Source organism: Leucopleurus acutus (genome assembly GCF_964270905.1).
Source record: "Leucopleurus acutus genome assembly, chromosome: 8".
NCBI lineage: Eukaryota > Metazoa > Chordata > Mammalia > Artiodactyla > Delphinidae > Leucopleurus > Leucopleurus acutus.
Window position 1 is genome coordinate 79124520 of NC_139151.1, and position 21400 is coordinate 79145919.

General features: G+C 39.9%; 1 protein-coding gene across 1 annotated transcript in view; it reads right to left on the minus strand.

Moving 5' to 3' along the window:
- Positions 1 to 21400, minus strand: part of CCDC34 (coiled-coil domain containing 34) — a gene marked incomplete at its 5' end in the record, with an annotated part of 50626 nt that overhangs the window by 17721 nt on the left and 11505 nt on the right. Inside the window, one exon of the mRNA XM_082843994.1 lies at positions 7438 to 7545. Coding sequence (XP_082700120.1) covers positions 7438 to 7545 — 108 coding nt within the window. The remainder of the gene's footprint in view (positions 1 to 7437; positions 7546 to 21400) is intronic.

Below are 21400 nucleotides of genomic sequence, written 5' to 3' on the forward strand. Positions count from 1 at the left end.
TCTAGTTGTGGTCTTTTCTGCCTAGAGAAATTCCTTTAGCACTTGTTTCAAAGTTGGTTTGGTGGTGCTGAATTCTCTTACGTTTTGTTTGTCCATAAAGCTTTTGATTTCTCCGTCAAATCTGAATGCCAGTCTGCTGGGTAGAGTATTCTTGGTAGTAGGTTTGTCCCTTTTGTCACTTTAAATATATCATCCACTCCCTTCTGGCCTACAGATTTTCTGCTGAAAAATCAGCAGATACCTTACGGGGATTCCCTTGTATGTTATTTTTTCTCTTCCCTGTTGTTTTTAATTGTTTCTATTTAATTTTCATCAGTTTGATTAGTATGTGTCTCATCTTGTTCCTCCTTAGGTTTATCTTGTATGGGACTCTCTGTGCTTCCCAGACTTGAGTGTTTCCTTTCTAATGTTAAGGACGTTTTCAGCTATAATCTCTTCAAATATTTTCTCAGGCTTTTTCTCTCTTCTCCTTCTGGGACCCCTACAGTGCTAATATTGGTGCATTTAATGTTGTCACAGAGGTCTCCAAGACTGTCCTCATTTCTTTTCATTCTTTTTTCTTCATTCTGTTCTGCAGCAGTGATTTCCAACATTCTGTCTTCCAGCTCACTTATTCATTCTTCTGCCTCAATTCTTGTGCTATTGCTTCCTTCTAGTGTATTTTTCATTCCAGTTATTGTATTGTTCATCTGTTTGTTTATTCTTTAGATCTTCTCTTTGTTAAACATCATTTGTATCTTCTCAATCTGTGCCTCCATTCTTTTCAGAAATTTTGGATCATCTTTACTATCATTACTCTAAATTCTTTTGCAGGTAGTTTGCCTATCTCCACTTGATTCAGTTGTTCTTGTGGGTTTTTATCTTGTTCCTTTGTCTGGAACATATTTCTCTGCCATCTCATTTTGTCTAGCTTTCTGTGTTTGTGGTCTTTTTTCCACTGGCTGCAGGATCATAGCTCTTGCTTCTGGTGTCTGCCCTCTGGTAGGTGAGTTTGGTCCTGAGGCTTGTGCAGGCTTCCTGTTGGGACTGGTCCCTACCCACTGGTGTGTGGAGCTGGGTCTTGTCCCTCTGGCGGGCAGACCATGTCAAAGGGTGTGTTTAGAGGTGGCTGTAAGCTCAGTACGGCTTTAGGCAGCCTGTCTGCTGATGGGTGGGGCTGTGTTCCTATCTTGCTGGTTGTTTGGCCTAAGGCATTCACGCACTGGAGCCTCTAGGCTGCTGGGTAGGGCCAGGTCTTGATGCCAAAATGGCAACCTCTGGGAGAGCTCAAGCCAATCAATATTCTCTGGGGCCTCTGCCACCAGTGTCCTTGCCCCCCCCCCATAGTGATCCAGAGCCAATCTCAACCTCCCCAGGAGACCCTCCAAGACTCATAGGTAGGTCCAGCCCAAGCTCCTATGGAATTACTTCTTTGTGCTGGGTCCCAGTGTACATGAAACCTTGTGTGTGCCCTCCAAGAGTGGAGTCTCTGTTTCCCCCAGTCCTGTGGAGCTCCTGCACTCAAGCCCCACTGGTCTTCAAAGCCAAGTGCTCTGGGATTCCTCTTCCTGATGCCAGACCCTCAGCCTGGGGAGGCTGAAGTGGGGCTCAGGACTTTCACTCTTGTGGGAGAACCTCTGTGATATAATTATTTTCCAGTCTGTGGGTTGCCCACCTGACGGGTATGGGATTTGATTATGTTGTGAAAGCGCCCTCCTACCATCTCATTGTGGCTTCTTCTTTGTCTTTGAATGTAAACTATCTTTTTTGGTAGGTTCCAGTCTTCTTTGTTGATAGTTGTTCAGCAGTTTGTTGTGATTATAGTATTTTCATGAGAGGAGGTGAGCTCAAGGCCTTCTACTCCACCATCTTTTCCAGAATCAAGGGGCTGCTTTTAGTTTGGATGCTTGCTGTCTCTTTCCTCAGCATGGGCTGGCTGTTATCCCCTTGATATGGGGTGTGCAGGTGCAGCAGCCCTTGTGCACTCCCCGGACAGTGTGGGCAGCACTTGGCAACTTCTTGTGGATCTCGTAGTGGTGGCCCGTGCCTGCCTATGGAGCCCATGATTGCAGTGGTGACTTGAGCCCACACCCAGAGCTTCTGTAGGCAGTGTCCCGTTGCCTGGGAGTACTTACAGGGAAAGAAGCTCTTATGGTGGTCCTGTCCCTCTCCTCATGTGCCCCTAATAGTGGCACCTTACTTTTCTGGCAGGCACCAGCTTCTCCTGAGTACACCCTCAGTTGCCACAAGCTAGCCTCTGCAGACTGTCTCTGAACAACCAACCCTGGTCCCTTCCCTGGGTCTGACCTCTGAGGCCTGAGCTTCAGCACCCAGTCCCCACCCGCATCAACAGAGGAGCATCTCAGGCTGGAGAACGCAAGGTGGTGGTGCCGACCTTCTGTGCAGGTTACTCTCCATTTTGCCTTCTGCAAACCGGTTGCTGTGCTCTCCTCCTAGGCTCTGAAGCTCCGCCTCCATCCAGGCTGATCCCCCACCAGTGAAGGGACTCCCAGGGTGCGGGAACCTTTTCTCCTTCACAGCTCCCTCCCTGTGGTGCAGGCCCGTCCCCATTCCTTTCTATTTCCTTTTGTCCTACCCAGTTACTTGGAGGTTTTCTTGTCCTTTCAGAAGTTTGAGGTCTTCTGCTGGCGTTCATTAGATATTCTATGTGAATCGTTCCACTTGCAGATGTGTTTTGAATGTTTTTGTGGGAGTAGGTGAGCTCCCTGTCCTATTCCTCCACCATCTTGATTCCCCAGCCTGTAACTGTGTTTTGAGACAGGACTTTTAAAGAGGTAATCAAGTTCATAAAGGTGGGGCCCTAATCCAAAAGGACTGGTGTCCTTACAAGAGGAAGAGGAGACATCAGGGATGGGCATGTACACAGAAAAGGCCATGTGAGGGTATGGAGAGAAGTCAGTCATCTGCAATCCAAAGAGAGAGGCTGCAAGAGAAACCAAACCTTCCAGATACCTTCATTTGGACTGTCAGCCTACAGAACTGTAAGAAAATAAATTTCTGTTGTTTAAGCCACTCAATCTGTGGTATTCAATATTTTGTCACGACAGCCCTAGCAGACAAAGAGAATAAGCTTATGAAAAGATGGTAAATACCATTATATCTCAGGAAAATGGAAATTAAAACGATGATAAACTACTACACACTTAATAGAATGACAACGTTAAAAAGACTGAGAATCTGGCAAGGATGTGGTGCACTTGGAACTCTCAGACAATAGTGGTAGGAATGTAGAAGTGGCACAAGCACTTTATAAGAAATTGCTGAACTATTTTTTAAAGTTAAACACACACTTACCATACAACCCAGCAATTCAGTTCCTAGGCATTTACCCAAGAGCAATGAAAACAAGTATCCACAAAAAGACTTGTACGTAAGTGGTCACAGAATTTTATTCATAATATCCCAAAACTGGAAACAACCCAATTATCCATCAACTAGTGAATGGTTAGACAACTTGTGGTATTCCACAGAATAGAATATCACTCAGCAATAAAAAAGAACAATCTTAATACCTGAAATATCGGCAATTTTTAAAAACAGAAGAAGCCTGACACAAAGGAATATATATTGAATGATTCTACCTATAGGAAATACTAGAAAAGGCAAATCTAATCTACAGGAACAGAAAGCAGACTTATCCTTCCTTGCAGCTGGGGTTAGTTGGTGGGAAGCAGGGGCTGAATGCAAGGGAGCACAAGGGAACTATCTGGAGTGAAGGAAATGTTCTCTACCTTGACTGTAATGCCGGTTTCACAGGTACATAAGCTTGTCAAACCTCATCAAACTTAAAATGGGTGTGTTTTATTGTATGTAAATTATTGCTCAATGAAGTTGATTTTAAAACATCAGACAGACAGGCCCTCTGCAGCATTTAAACTACAGAAGAGAGGATAGAATGCCTTTAGTTAGCAAAACGAGACCAGAGCAGACATTCAGAGAGAAGTACTGAGAGAGAGCAGCCAGCCACTAAGTGGCTTCAGATTTTCTGGCACTGCAGTGCTGTACCACACAGAGAATAACAATAAATCTTTTTTTTTTTAAGATGGTGCCCTGAGAGAACCTTTGTTTCTTCAAACTAAAGGAAACTAACAAACCAACTGACTACTCAAAGTTTCTGAATTTCTATTTTGGTTTCTTCAACAGTATCTGGCACATAATAAACGTGTTGAATGCATGAATGATGCACTGATGACAGTGTTATCAATCATACACTTTGCTGATTGGAATTAATTTTTTACATTAAAAAAGCAGTTCCATGGTTTAAAAAAACTGTTTAAAAATAAAGTTATTTTTAATTCTCAAACAATGAAGGCAAATGTCCTTTTGCAAGATATGTGGTAATACGCTGTAAAAAAACAAATCTAAAAAATGAATTAGCATGGCAACACAAATGTCAGAGTACCAGATGAGATAAGCCATTTATTTGAAAAGGATTTAACGATTTATAGCACAATATAAGAAATTAGCTTTGCTAATGGATACATAAATTCTTTTTGTCTGATTTTTTGATAGAACACAGTGAAAATGACTTAGAGAAAATAATGCCACAGATATATCTAAAATGTGAATGAAGCTGGAAGCAGCAGAGGACCACACACCATGAAATGTAAACAGAGGAGAAAAAAGCTAGATGCCAGACAGGAAGAGAAGAACCAGAAGAGCAGTCTTTACAAATAGAGGTAAGTATAACCAAGACTGAAATAAGAAATCTGATAGTTCTTAAGGCACAAAACAAAACAAAAAAAAAACAAGAGTGATCAATTATTCCTTAGTATGCACAGGAATTCTGCAGAATAAGTAAATTTTTCAAGGTTCAATTTTAAACTCTTCTCAACCTTATGGAATCTTGCTTTCGATAATTAGTGATTTATGTCAGGGCAAGCCACTTCCCTTCAAAAGAAAGAAATAATTTTTCTCAAATAATTGGATTAGATCTACTGCCACTAATTAAAACAGAGAATATATCATCTCTACATTCTTAGACAAACAACAACTATGTTTGATTAGCATGGTAAAATGAGCTTAATGGAGTCAGAAGATAAGAGAAGCTTTTAGAGGAGAGAGAGCATACTATTCAGTACATGCAAAACTTTTATTTTCTAGCTATATATTTCAAAAAAGTATCACTCAAAGCTTGGTTGTAGTTACACAGGCTTATTTTGATTTTGGCATTTATTCACAAAGAATTCTTTCTTGTATTATGGGATGTAGCAAACTTAAAAAAAAATAATTTACTTCTGAAGTAAAGAACAAATATATTTATGGTTATAACATACACACGCCTAGCCAATTTCCTTCTTATAATACTTGGATGAAGAAAGCTATGTCATCTTCAATTTACTGGAATTATTTACTAGGTACTATTATTAATACCACTAGGCATTGCATTCAATAATAGTTAGGACCCAAAAGTTAGAAATAATTTAAAATTTTTGTCTTACAACTTAAACATTTGACTGAATTCATAAAATTGGATATTAATAATAAAAGCAGTACCATTCTAAATGTGTAAAAAAAATCACAACAGAAAACAAAGTGACAAGATATTTTTTACATTTCTAATTTGAGATCTAATACAAGACTGTATTAAAACTGAAAGGAAAATGATACGTTTATTCATTCACTCATTTATTCCAAAAACAAATGCTTACTATATTACAAAGCATTATGTTAGTTAGATCTTGTAATGGATAGAAAATAACTTAAAAAAAACAAAAAAACCAAAAAGCTCCTATCCTTAAGGGTCTTAAAATTACAAGGGGGGCTTCCCTGGTGGTGCAGTGGTTGAGAATCCACCTGCCAATGCAGGGGACATGGGTTTGAGCCCTGGTCCGGGAAGATCCCATACGCCACGGAGCGACTAAGCCCGTGGGCCACAACCACTGAGCCTGCGCTCTAGATTCCGTGAGCCGCAACTACTGAAGCCCGCACGCCTAGAGCCTGTGCTCCACAACAAGAGAAGCCACTGCAATGAGAAGCCTGTGCACCACAACAAAGAGTAGCCCCTGTGAGCCACAACTAAAGAAAAGCCTGCACGCAGCAACGAAGACCCAACGCAGCCAAAAATAAATTTATTAAAAAAAGAAAAAACTTACTTACAAGGGAAGTAAAGACATGTGCATAATACAACTAGCAACAAAGTATATCATATACTGCATTGTATTTTGTATAAAGTGATATAAATTAAACAAGGACTCAGAAGAAAAGAATTTCCAGCATGTGATCAGCGAATGATTCATGTAGGAAATACTTTGAGTTGGATAATGAAAGGTAGGGTGAAAAATGTGATGAGATCCCATACTGAAGAGATACCATATTAGAAAAAAGGAAATGAGACACAGAAGTGTTCTCAAAACTTCTCATGAACATATATTCCTAGGGGCAGGGGAGCACAGTCCAAAGCCCAAGATTTCTTTGAAATCTACTGTGTATTTTAAAAATAATATAAAATTTATGTTCTACTCTATTAAATATCTATGCTTGCTTTAACATAAAACTAACATTTTTCCTTTCAAAATTTTCCAGCAAGACTAATACTCCAAGAAGATGGGCCATGCTTATCCTGAGTGTGCTCCCCAAAGATGCCAGTCAGAAGCTGATAGTATGGAATGAAGGCCAGCACAGTTGGAAGGAGATGTGGCTCGGAGAGCAGAGAGTAGAAGGTATTTAACCAGCCAGGCTAGAACAGTTCAAATGTTATTCAGAGGACAGTGGGGAATCATGAAAGATATATTTTGAACTGAGGGATGACACTTGACTTTTTGGCAAGATTAGTCTGGCAAGGACACAGAGGATGAAGTCATATTTTGGGGCATTTTTAAGCATCAGGTACTGATCTAGCTGCAGGATAACTGAACAAGAGGCAGAAATCCCTGCCCTTATGGGGCTTACATTTCAGTATGGGGAAATAAACAATAAATAAGTTGAAAAATGTGATGAGACCTGACAGGAAGAGATCACAAACAGGAGAGTAGTGACTGTAAAGGAAAGGCGAGGATGATTAGAAACAAAAGAATTCTGATTATGCCTAGGTGATTGAGATGATAGTAGTACTAATATCAGAAATCAAGGAGTCAGAATGATGGTTCTATGAGAGGAGAATGGATAAAAATGGGTTGTTTTATATTTGCAGGTCCAGAGGTCCCTACCAACCTAACAGATGAAAATCCAAGGCTCTGGGAGGTCAGGTCTGGAGATACAAACTTCATGACTACCTGCAGTCAGATACGAGTGGAAGCCACATGAGGGAGAAGGGAGAGAAGCAGAGAGCAAAGGGCAAAAGATCTGATAAATGTCCCTGAGGGGAGAAAAAAAAAATCGGGTTAGAGAAGAAAGAATCTAAGAGAAAATGAGAAAACATAGGTAATGACAAGGAGTAACAGGAAGAAGACTTTGCAAAGGAGACATCAGTATGTGTGCACACTTTTTTCTCCTTACCTGTTCATTCTTTTTCTGAACCCATTCCTTGTGCTTTTCTTCAGCAATTATCTTTCTCTTTTGACGTTCTTCCACTTCTTTCTTTTTCTCTAGCTGTTCATTTAATTCCTGTGGATTTTATTCAAGCAAAAGGCAACATTTAATAGAAGTACTCAACCTCACATATTTTTTTTAATGTCTGAGGTTAACCAAATTAAACAAGAATATAGTTTCCTTTATAGAAAATATACCATTAGTGACAATAACTAACTTAAGCAACTAGTCTATGATGAAAGGAAGGCATTGGTAAAAAGTGTAAGTCATTTTCTAGAAATGCAAATAATTGCTTGGCAGCAAAACACTAGTTTCTTAGACTAAACTTCAGCTAAATTACCCTCATTGAAATCAACTTTCCCACACATAAATTTTGGCATCACTGTACACTACTGGCAGAAGCTCAAGAAAATTGCAACTTTTTTACAGTTATAAAAAGCTTCTAGATTCTTGATGAAGATAAAGGGTAGGAATTAAATAATCCCTAAATTAAACTTTTAATTCAGAGTTAGAGCAAAGAAGAAATGTAGGGAAAAAAAGGATCCAGATTTTTCTTTGCTGATTTTATAGCTGCTGGAGTGTAAAACAAAACCACATTCATATCCTAGATTATTTAACTGCCTTGCTGTCACTCGAATCTACACGTTTGGGCATTTCCTCAGGAGAAAGAATGTGGAAAGTATGGCCAAATAAAACTACAAGCTGAATGCCACCACTCTGTCACTCATCAGTTACATTACTGCATTAGTTGAGAATGCTGTTCAAACTAGACTCCTAGGACTCTACTACCATAATTACTGGTTATTCTTCTCTCTCCTTAGATACCAGAAATTGGATACTTTTATATGTCTTCCACTGGACCTCATCCCCATGCCTCCCTTTCCCAAGGACCTACCTACCTCAGCATGGGTGGCAGTGAGAAAGACAATTTTTCAACTCTCAGACAATTCCAGTGTGTTAAATGAAATGAAGATAAAACTTGACACCAAGAACATATCTTGTATACTTGAGAACAACTGGTCTAAGGATACCTGTCTTCCATGATCTCTCATCCTAGAATTCTGCTGCATCGGAAATAGCTTCCCTCACTCATTCAGAGTCTTCCAACTTTTAAACACTATACTCCCCCCATCCCCCCAAAGTAAAATATCCATTTTGGTTTTAAAAGGACTCTTCATTACCTCTGCAGCTGCTATCCCTTGATTACTCACTTAATACTTTTTTTTTTTTTTAATGGAGCACTTACTATAAAGATAGCAAGAACTGAGATGCAGGGATGAAATTCCAGAAGTCTGATGTAATCTAATTCCGTATACACAAAATAATGAAGTGCTGCATTGTGAGATACTGTGTAGAATAAGAGCTCAGAAAAGGGAAGGGAAGATGAGAGGAGAAAGAGTATGGTTCAGGGTAGTAAAAAACGAGCACCATGAGAGGAACAGTGAGGAGATGGCTTGACTAGAACAGGGAGGGGAGGTGACTAGAAAGTCAGACTGTGGTACTAACTAGATGGAAAAAAGTCTTTTGAGACAGGCAGAGTAAATTAAACACTATGAAGCAGGAATACATGGCAAAAGATTTAAAACTCTTAATGATGAAAACTGCATTTGAAGGGATCAGAACTATCATGAGGGAGACTGACTAGGAGGTTGCCACTGTACGAGTTGGAAGGGGACAAAAGTCTGGACTAGTGTCACGAAACAAGGGGGAATATGTGCATGTGCATGACAGACTAGATATAGACTTGACAACCACATTTTCCAAAATAGTCCTAAATTTGATCGTCAAGAAAGTTATTTAAATATACAACTAAAGATAGAACTGGTTACATTTATGTACCCTTTAAAATTCTTCATATAATTAAACTCAAAAGTCAGAAAAAAAATCAGACATTGTATTCCTATTTTATGGTTCACAAATTTTAGTTAATGCTGACATAAGAGTTAAAGATGAAGGAAGGGTCAAAAGTACCTAGAAAATGCTACCACTGACCCAAACAGTGCTTTAATCTCAGGATGTCTGTTCAAGTGATTTGCAACCTCAGAATATACATCACATTCTGAGAAACAACCCTCCCTTCCAAGGCTGGCTCCCCTCAGAATTTCCCACCTTAAATGCCTCCATCTTTTTGCCACTAAGGCCAGCCTCTTCCAGACACAGCTGGAGTCTTCTCTCACAAGGCCCCTATGTCATCTTCTGGTACACCACTGAATTTCAACAGAATTATATATCTTCCCACAGCGTAAACACTTGATTATAGAAAACCAATATCCAAAGAGGATCCTAAACATGCATTTTTAATTTCAATAGCTTTTGCTGACTTTCAAAGAAAGTTTTACCACTAAAGGTAACAATTAGAAAAACTCAATATCTGAGTTCCACCAACTCTATATCCTGCCCTATTCCTTCATTAAGGGCTGATGAATGAATCAAAGGCCAAAGCATGATGGTGGAAAAAAAAAAAAAGCACCTGAATTATTCGCAAATTAGATAATTTTTATAATTTAGAATAGACGATACTAAAATGTTAAAGCAAATGTTAAAAATTAAAATTAGCCAAAGGCCATAGCGAATTTAAGGTAGTCTGCTAAAGAATTTTTTTAAATAATAAAAATTTAAGTAAAATTTACATGCCCTACAAAACCAATATGGTAGCTTTTCACAATACTAATGTTCAATATTTACCACATTTTATCACCTCAACATAGTTACAAATTAAAAAAAAATTGTAAGCCTAATTTTGATGAGTTAAAATAATTTTTAACTCAATCTTACAGGGATATCTGAAACAAATCTAAATGTTGCTGAAATCAAATTTATGATGGGGGATGATCTTTTTAATGACCCAATTACCTTTAAATTTTCCTTCAAGATTTCAAGGAAGAATATAAGAAAGCCAGGGTAAATTTAAAATTAAATACTAAGTCTGACCCCTTTATTTCTAAAATGCATCTTGGTATTGTAGAAAAAAACACTTATTAAATTGGAAGTCAAAAAAACTAGGATCCAGTCCCAGCTTTGCCACTAACTGAAAAAACCTTGGCAAAGCTACTCTCTGGCGCTCATGTTTTAATAGGGATCTGAGATGAATTGTTCCTTGTGGCTAAAAATCTGTGCTTTTAATGATATGATTTATAAATAAGTTAGAGAATACAGTAAATAAGGACAGAAAATAAGGAAAACATGACTTAGAAAATAAAACAAACGGAAAGGCATGAAAAAAATGTGAATACCGCAAGAGCTCAAAATAAGTTTATACCAAAGTAAGTAGTTTACCCATATGTTATGATATCCCTGGCATAACTGATATGGTTAAGACTCATGCTAAAATATTTTAACTGCTTCAGAGTTGAGTAATGACATAGATATAAGAAATGTCCAACTACTAAATATGTGAAAAGGTTTAAATCATTCAATTATATGCTGCTACCTGCTTAATCATTGAGGTAGGAACTTTATATTCATTATTTTAATCTGTTCTCAAAATAAATCTTTAGTAGTTACTATCATCTCCTTTAACACGTAACAACAACTAACTTTTACTAAGTGCTTCCTATATATTAGGCCACATCCTGCTGTTCACTTAGTCCCCAAAACACTATGAGGTGAATGTTGTTCTCCGCTTTCACTGATAATCCAGGCAGAGAGGTTAAAGATCCAAGGTCTCAGTTTTGAATCCAGGATGTACGACTCAAGAATTTATGCTTTTAACCTCTCTACTATTGCCTCTAACATGTGGCTTATAGATGAAGAGATTGAGGCTCAGAGAAGTTAAGTAACTTTTCCAAGATCACAGATTTAGAACAGCAAGACTAGAATTTGAGCCTAGTTCCATGTTACTCCAAAGCCCAGGGTTCCTTATAATTTAGTGTAATTTAATTAACTTTATGGTAATGATGACTCTAAAAATGACTTGAAGTGACCCTCCTTTTCTTAGTGTAACAAGTGACTTCTAGTGAGGCTAGAGATGAAGCTAAATACCATAAAGTGAGCTCCACAATACCACTGATTCACTAGATCAGTGTTTTCCAAACTGTGAGTCTAAAACCAATGTCTGGGTTATGACTAGCCTTTAAAAAAAGAAAGAAAAGAAAAAATAGAATAGAATAGAATATTACCAGGTTCTGCACAAAATTAAGATATTTCAGATACATATGTAAGCAGGCATTACATATATGTATGCATTTGTGTGTGACATGAAGCAAAGTAGATTTCTCACTGTGAACAAATATTTTGAAGTTACTAAATAATGGAATTAGTAATGTTAAAACTTGAGGTTGAAGTAAGAGAAGTAAGAGTCTGGGGTCTCAACAACACACTAATTCTGAAAATGTGAAGACTATGACCAAAGAGAGTGGCCAAGACGATGGAGGAGAGAGACCCTGAGCTCACCTCCTCTCACAAGCACAATAAAAAAAATCACAACTATCTACAGAATAACAATCAATGAAAAAGACTGGAACCTACCAGAAAAGATCTTCTACCACTAAAGACATAAAGAAGGAACCACAATGACAGGTAGGAGGGACAGACTCACATTACCCCCAAGGGTGGGCAACCCACAAAGTAGAGAATAAATACACTGCAAAGGCTCTCCCACAGGAAAGAGAGTTCTGAGCCCCAGGTAAGGCTCCCCAGCCCTGGGGTCCAGCACTGGGAATACGAGTCCCCAGAGCATTTGGCTTTGAAGGTCAGCGGGTCTTAACTGCAGGAGCCCCACAGAATTAGGGGAAAAGAGATTTCAAACTTAAAGGGTGCATACAAAATATTATGCATACTGGGACCCAGGGCAAAAGCAGTAATTTGATAGGAGCCTGGGTCAGACCTACCTACTGGTCTTGGAGAGTCTCCTAGGGATGCATGAGGTGGCTGCGACTCACCCTGGGGACATGGACACTGGTGACAGACACATTTGAGGGCATTCAGCTGTGTGAGCTGATGGAGGCTGCCATCTTGGCTCACTATCACCGAGACCTGGACCCACCCAAAACCCTGTAGGGTGCCAGTGCTGGGATGCCTCCAGCCAAAGTAACTGAACAGAGACACAGACTCACCTACCAACAGACAGGCTGCCTAAAGACTTCCTGAACAAACAGCCACCTCCAGACAAGGCCCTAAACACAGCTTTCCCCATCAGAGGGCCAAGACCCAGCTCTACCCACGAGTGGGCAGGCACAGGCCCTTCCCACCAGGAAGCCTGCACAAGCCTCTGGACCACCTTATCCACCAGGGGGCAGACCAGAAGCAAGAAAAATACAATACCACAGGTCGCACACTGAGTCCAGCAACAGCAGGCCAGACAGACCCTACCCTGGGACCGCCTGGGCCCTGGCCCTGCCCACTAGCAGGCTAATGTAACCTTTGGGACACCCTGGACCCCATACCCAACTGTGTCGGGAACCAGCCCCCCAACACCAGATTTAAAACAAGCTCTGGTATCCCTGGGCCCTGAAGCCAGGCTCCAGGACCCAGCTCTGTCTGCCAGTAGTCCTGCACTAACCCCAGGATCTGGCTTCACCTGCCAGTAGGGGGGCAACACTCCAGAGTCTTCAGGATCCTGATTCCAGCCACCAGTGAGCCAGCTCTACCCCCAGGACCCCCTAAGGTTCTGCAAAAGCTGCCTCACGACCAGGCCCCACTGAACAACAGCCAGCAGTATCCACACAACGCAGTGCCTGGCAACCAAATAGACTGGTGGCCAACCAAGCCTACTAGACCATCCACACAGTCAGCCTGCCAGAACAGAAGGACCCGTGCAGGCATACAGCTTGGGTGACGAGACAGGAGTGCACTGCTGGAACACATAGGACGTCTCCTATAGAAGACTACTTCTGCAAGGTCGAGAAAGGTAACTACCCTGCCACATACATAAAAATACAAATACCAACACAGACAGTAAATGAATATGTTCCAGATGAAGGAACAAGATAAAACCCCAAAAGAACTAAGTGAAGTGGAGATAGGCAATCTACCCAAGAAAGAGTTAAGAGTAATGATCATAAAGATGAGGAAAGAACTTGAGAGGAGAATGGATGCCAGAGCGAGAACTTAGAAGTTTTTAACAAGGAGTTAGAAAATATAAAGAACAGCCAAACAGAGATGAATACAATAACTGAAATGAAAAATACCCTAGAAGGAATCAACAGTAGACTAAATGAGGCAGAAGAACAGATCAGTGAGCTGGAAGACAGAGTAGTAGAAATCACTGCCACTGAAGAGAAAACAGAATGAAAAGAAATGAGGACAGTATAAGAGACATCTGGGACAACATCAAGCATATAAATACTTGCATCGTAGGGGTGACAGAAGGATAAGAGAGAGAGAAAGGGCCAGAGAAAATATTTAAAGACATAATAGCTGAAAACTTCCCTAACCTGGGAAAGGAAAATGTTACCCAAGGCCAGGAGGAACAGTGTCCCATACAGGATGAACCTAAAAAGGAACATACCAAGACACACTGTAACCAAAATGACAAAAATTAAAGATAAAGAGAGAATATTGAAAGCAGCAAGGGAAAAGCAACAAATAACACACAAGGGAACTCCCTTAAGGCTATCCACTGAGTTTTCAGCAGAAATTCTGCAGGCCAGAAGGGAGTGGCATGATATGTTTAAAGTTATGAAAGGGAAAAACCTACAACCAAGAATGCTCTACCCAGCAAGGCTCTCATTCAGATTAAATGGAGAAATCAGAAACTTTTCAGACAAGCAAAAGCTAAAAGAATTCAGCACCACCAAACCAGTGTTACAACAAATGTAAAAGAAACTTCTCTGGGCGAAAAAAAAAGGCCACAACTAGAAAGAAGAAAATTACAAAATGAAAAAGCTCCCTGGTAAAGGCAAACATACAGTAAAGATAGGAAAATATCCACACACAAACATGATATTAAAACCAGCAATCGTGAGAAGAAATTACAAATGCAAGATATTGGAAATGCATTTGAAATTAAGAGACCAGCAACTTAAACCTTGTGTATACATACAGAATGCTATATCAAAGCCTCATGGGAAGCACTAACAAAAAATCTACAATAGATACACACGCAAAATAGAAAAAGTAACCAAACACACCTGAAAAGATAGTCATCAAATCAGGAGAAGAGAACAAAAGAGAAAGGGAAGAAAAAAACCTACAAAAACAAATCCTAAACAATTAACAAGATGGCAAGAAGAACATACATATCGACAATTACATTAAATGTAGATGAACTAAATGCTCCAACCAAAAGATACAGACTGGCTGAACGCATACAAAAACAACACCCATATATGTGCTGTCTACAAGAGACCCACTTCAGATCTAGGGACACATACTAAAAGTGAGGGGATCGAAAAAGGTATTCCATGCAAACGGAAATCAAAAGAAAGCTGTAGTAGCAAAACTCATATCAGACAAAATAGACTTTAAGATAAAGACTGTTACAAGAGACAAGGACACTACATAATGATCAAGGGATCAATCCACGAAGAAGATATAACAATGGTAAATATATATGCACCCAACACAGGAGCACCACAATATATAAGGCAACTGGTAACAGGCATAAAAGGAGAAATCAACAGTAACACAATAGTGGGGGACTTTAAAATCCGACTTACATCACTGAACAGATCATCCAGACAGAAAATCAGTAAGGAAACACAGGCCTTAAATGACACTTTAGACCAGAGAGACTTAATTGATATTTATAGAACATTCCATCGAGAGCAGCAGTCTACATATTCTTCTCAAGTGCACATGGAACATTCTCCAGGACAGATCACATGCTGGGCCACAAAGCAAACCTTGGTAAATTTAAGAAAGCTGAAAACATACCAATCATCTTTTCTGACCACAATGCTATGAGATGAGAAATCAACTGCAAGAAAAAAAGTGTAAAAAACACAAACATGTCGAGGCTAAGCAATATGTTACTAAACATAGATCACTGAAAAAATTAAAGAGGAAATAAAAAAAAAACTTAGAGACAAATGAAAACGAAAACATAATGATCCAAACGCTTTGAGATGTAACAAACGCAGTTCTAAGAGGAAAGTTTAGGTCAATACAAATTTACATCAGGAAACAAGAAAATCTCAAATAAACAACCTAACCTTACACCTAAAGCAACTAGAGAAAGAACAAACAAAACCCAAAGTTAGTAGAAGGAAAGAAATCATAAAGACCAGAGTAGAGATAAATGAAATAGACACAAAGAAAATAGAAAAGATCAATGAAAGTAAAAACTGGTTCTTTGAAAAGATAAACAAAATTGATAAACCATTAGCCAGACTCATCAAGAAAAATAGGGAGAGGGCTGAAATTAATAAAATTAGAAATGAAAATGAGAAGTTACAACTGACACTACAGAAATACAAAGGACCATAAGAGACTACTATAAGCAACTATATGTCAATAAATGGACAACCTAGAAGAAATGGACAAACTCTTAGAAAGGTACAATTTTCCAGGACTGAACCAGAAGAAATAGAAAATACGAACACACCAATCACAAGTACTGAAACTGAAACTGTGATTTAAAAATTCCCGAATCTTGAGAGATCGGGAAAATGGCAGAAGAGTACAACGCAGAGATCACCTTCCTCCCCACAGATACACCAGAAATACATCTACACATGGAACAACTCCTACAGAACACCTACTGAATGCTGGCAGAAGACCTCAGACCTCCCAAAAGGCAAGAAACTCCGCACATACCTGGGTAGGGCAAAAGAAAAAAGAATAAACACAGACAAAAGAATAGGGATGGGACCTGTACCAGTGGGAGGGAGCTGTGAAGGAGGAAAAGTTTCCACACACTAGGAAGCCCCTTCACGGGCGTAGACTGCGGGTGGCGGAGGGGGAGGCTTCGGAGCCGTGGAGGAGAGCACAGCAGCAGGGGTGCGGGGGGCAAAGCGGAGAGATTCCCACACAGAGGATCATTGACGAACGGCTTTCACCAGCCCGAGAGCCTTGTCTGCTCACCCGCCGGGGCAGGCGGGGCTGGGAGCTGAGGCTCGGGCTTCGGAGGTCGGATCCCAGGCAGAGGACTGGGGTTGGCGGCGTGAACACAGCCTGCAAGGGGTCAGTGCACCATGGCTAGCCGGGACGGAGTCTGGGGAAAAGTCTGGACTTGCCGAAGAGGCAAGAGACTTTTTCTTCCCTCTGTTTCCCGGTGCACGAGAAGAGGGGATTAACAGCGCTGCTTAAAGGAGCTCCAGAGATGGGCGCGAGCCACGGCTAACAGCGTGGACAACAGAGAAAGGCATGAGACGCTAAGGCTGCTGCTGCCGCCACCAGGAAGCCTGTGTGTGAGCACAGGTCACTATCCACACCTCCCCTCCAGGGAGCCTGTGCAGCCCACCACTGCCAGGGTCCCGGGATCCAGGGACAACTTCCCCGGGAAAATGCATGGCGTGCCTCAGGCTGGTGCAACGTCCTGCCGGCCTGTGCCGCCACAGGCTCACACTGCATCCGCATCCCTCCCTACCCCCGGCCTGAGTGAGCCAGAGTCCCCGAAGCAGCTGCTCCTTTAACCCCGTCCTGTCTGAGTGAAGAACAAATGCCCTCCCGCGACCTACACACAGAGATGGGGCCAAATCCAAAGCTGACCCCAGGAGCTATGAGAACAAAGAAGAGAAAGGGAAATCTCTCCCAGCAGCCTCAGAAGCACCGGATTAAAGCTCCACAATCAACTTGATATACCCTGCATCTTGGAATACATGAATAGACAACGAATCATCCCAAATTGAGGAGGTGAACTTTGAGAGCAAGCTTTACTATTTTTTCCCCTTTTCCTCTTTTTGTGTGTATGTGTATGATTCTATGTGAGAGTTTGTCTATATAGCTTTGCTGTCACCATTTGTCCTAGGGTTCTATCCATCCATTTTTCTTTCTCTTAAAAAAATTTTTTTTCTTAATAATTATATTTATTTTAATAACTTTATTTTATCTTACTTTATTTTATTTTATCCTCTCTCCTCTTTCTTTCTTTCTTTTTTTTCTTTCTTCCCTCCTTCCCTCCCTCCCTTCTTCCTTCCTCCCTTCCTCCCTTCCTTCCTTTCTTTCTACTTTTTCTCCCTTTTATTCTGAGCCGAGTGGATGAAAGGCTCTTGGTGCTGCAGCCAGGAGTCAGTGCTGTGCCTCTGAGGTGGGAGAGCCAACTTCAGGACACTGGTCCACAAGACACCTCCCAGCTCCACATAATATCAAACAGCGAAAATCTCCCAGAGATCTCCATCTCAACACCAGCATCCAGCTTCACTCAACGACCAGCAAGCTACAGTGCTGTACATCCTATGCCAAACTAGCAAGACAGGAACACAACCCCACGCATTAGAAGAGAGGCTGTCTAAAATCATAATAAGTCCACAGACACCCCGAAACACACCACCAGACGTGTACCTGCCCACCAGAAAGACAAGATCCAGCCTCATCCACCAGAACACAGGCACTAGTCCCCTCCACCAGGAAGCCTACATAACCCACTGGACCAACTTTAGCCACTGGGGACAGACATCAAAAACAATGGGAAGTATGAAACTGCAACCTGCAAAAAGGAGACCCCAAACACAGTAAGATAAGCAAAATGAGAAGACAGAAAAATACACAGCAGATGAAGGAGCAAGATCAAAATGCACCAGACCTAACAAATGAAGAGGAAATAGGCAGTATACCTGAAAGAGAATTCAGAATAATGATAGTAAAGATGATCCAAAATCTCAGAAATAGATAGACAAAATGCAAGAAACAGTTAACAAGGACCTAGAAGAACTAAAGATGAAACAAGCAATGATGAACAACACAATAAATGAAATTAAAAATACTCTAGATGGGATCAATAGTGGAATAACTGAGGTAGAAGAACGGATAAATGACTTGGAAGAAAAAATAGTGGAAATAACTACTACAGAGCAGAATAAAGAAAAAAGAATGAAAAGAACTGAGGACAGTCTCAGAGACCGCTGGGACAACACTAAACGCACCAACATTCGAATTATTGGGGTTCCAGAAGAAGAAGAGAAAAAGAAAGGGACTGAGAAAATATTTGAAGAGATTATAGTTGAGAACTTCCCTAATATGGGAAAGGAAATAGTTAATCAGGTCCAGGAAGCACAGAGAGTCCCATACAGGATAAATCCAAGGAGAAACACACCAAGACACATACTAATCAAACTGTCAAAAATTAAATACAAAGAAAACATATTAAAAGCAGCAAGGGAAAAACAACAAATAACACACAAGGGAATCCCCATAAGGTTAATAGCTGATCTTTCAGCAGAAACTCTGCAAGCCAGAAGGGACTGGCAGGACATATTTAAAGTGACGAAGGAGAAAAATCTACAACGAAGATTACTCTACCCAGCGGGGATCTCATTCAGATTTGATGGAGAAATTAAAACCTTTACAGACAAGCAAAAGCTGAGAGAGTTCAGCACCACCAAACCAGCTTTACAACAAATGCTAAAGGATCTTCTCTAGGCAAGAAACACAAGAGAAGGAAAAGACCTACAATAACAAACCCAAAACAATTAAGAAAATGGGAATAGGAACACACATATTGATAATTACCTTAAATGTAAATGGATTAAATGCTCCCAACAAAAGACACAGACTGGCTGAATGGATACAAAATCAAGACCCATATACATGCTGTCTACAAGAGACCCACTTCAGACCTAGAGACACATACAGACTGAAAGTGAGGGGATGGAAAAAGATATTCCATGCAAATGGAAACCAAAAGAAAGCTGGAGTAGCAATTCTCATATCAGACAAAATAGACTTTAAAATAAAGACTATTAGAAGAGACAAAGAAGGACACTACATAATGATCAAGGGATCGATGCAAGAAGAAGATATAACAATTGTAAATATTTATGCACCCAACACAGGAGCACCTCAATACATAAGGCAAATACTAACAGCCATAAAAGGGGAAATCGACAGTAACACATTCATTCACTTTCACCCCGGACAGATCATCCAAAATGAAAATAAATAAGGAAACACAAGCTTTAAATGATACATTAAACAAGATGGACTTAATTGATATTTATAGGACATTCCATCCAAAAACAACAGAATACACATTTTTCTCAAGTGCTCATGGAACATTCTCCAGGATAGATCATCTCTTGGGTCACAAATTAAGCCTTGGTAAACTTAAGAAAACTGAAATTGTATCAAGTATCTTCTCCGACCACAATGCTATGAGACTAGATATCAATTACAGGAAAAGATCTGTAAAAAATACAAACACAAGGAGGCTAAACAATACACTACTTAATAACGAAGTGATCACGGAAGAAATCAAAGAGGACATTAAAAAAATACCGAGAAACAAATGACAATGGAGACACAATGACCCAAAACCTATGGGATGCAGCAAAGCAGTTCTAAGAGGGAAGTTTATAGGAATACAATCCTACCTTAAGAAACAGGAAACATCTCGAATAAACAACCTAACCTTGCACCTAAAGCAATTAGAGAAAGAAAAACAAAAAAACCCCAAAGTTAGCGGAAGAAATCATAAAAATCAGATCAGAAATAAATGAAAAAGAAATGAAGGAAACGATAGCAAAGATCAATAAAATTAAAAGCTGGTTCTTTCAGAAGATAAACAAAATTGATAAACCATTAGCCAGACTCATCAAGAAAAAAAGGGAGAAGACTCAAATCAATAGAATTAGAAATGAAAAAGGAGAAGTAACAACTGACACTGCAGAAATACAAAAGATCACGAGAGATTACTACAAGCAACTCTATGCCAATAAAATGGACAACCTGGAAGAAATGGACGAATTCTTAGAAATGCACAACCTGCCAAGACTGAATCAGGAAGAAATAGAACAGATGAACAGACCAATCACAAGCACTGAAATTGAAACTGTGATTAAAAATCTTCCAACAAACAAAAGCCCAGGACCAGATGGCTTCACAGGCGAATTCTATCAAACATTTAGATAAGAGCTAATACCTATCCTTCTCAAACTCTTCCAAAATATAGCAGAGGGAGGAACACTCCCAAACTCATTCTACGAGGCCACCATCACCCTGATACCAAAACCAGACAAGGATGTCACAAAGGAAGAAAACTATAGGCCCATACCACTGATGAACATAGATGCAAAAATCCTCAACAAAATACTAGCAAACAGAATCCAACAGCACATAAAAAGGATCATACACCATGATCAAGTGGGGTTTATTCCAGGAATGCAAGGATTCTTCAATATACACAAATCAATCAACGTGATACACCATATTAACAAACTGAAGGAGAAAAACCATGTGATCATCTCAATAGATGCAGAAAAGCTTTCGACAATATTCAACACCCATTTATGATAAAAACCCTGCAGAAAGCAGGCATAGAGGGAACTTTCCTCAGCATAATAAAGGCCATATATGACAAACCCACAGCCAACATCGTCCTCAATGGTGAAAAACTGAAAGCATTTCCACTAAGATCGGGAACAAGACAAGGTTGCCCACTCTCACCACTCTTATTCAACATAGTTTTGGAAGTTTTAGCCACAGCAATCAGAGAAGAAAAGGAATCCAAATCTGAAAAGAAGAAGTAAAGCTGTCACTGTTTGCAGATGACATGATACTATACATACAGAATCCTAAACATGCCACCAGAAAACTACTAGAGCTAATCAATGAATTTGGTAAAGTAGCAGGATACAAAATTAATGCACAGAAATCTCTGGCATTCCTATACAATAATGATGAAAAACCTGAAAGTGAAATCAAGAAAACACTCCCATTTACCATTGCAACAAAAAGAATAAAATATCTAGGAATAAACCTACCTAAGGAGACAAAAGACCTGTATGCAGAAAATTATAAGACACTGATGAAAGAAATTAAAGATGATACAAATAGATGGAGAGATATACCATGTTCTTGGATTGGAAGAATCAACATTGTGAAAATGACTCTA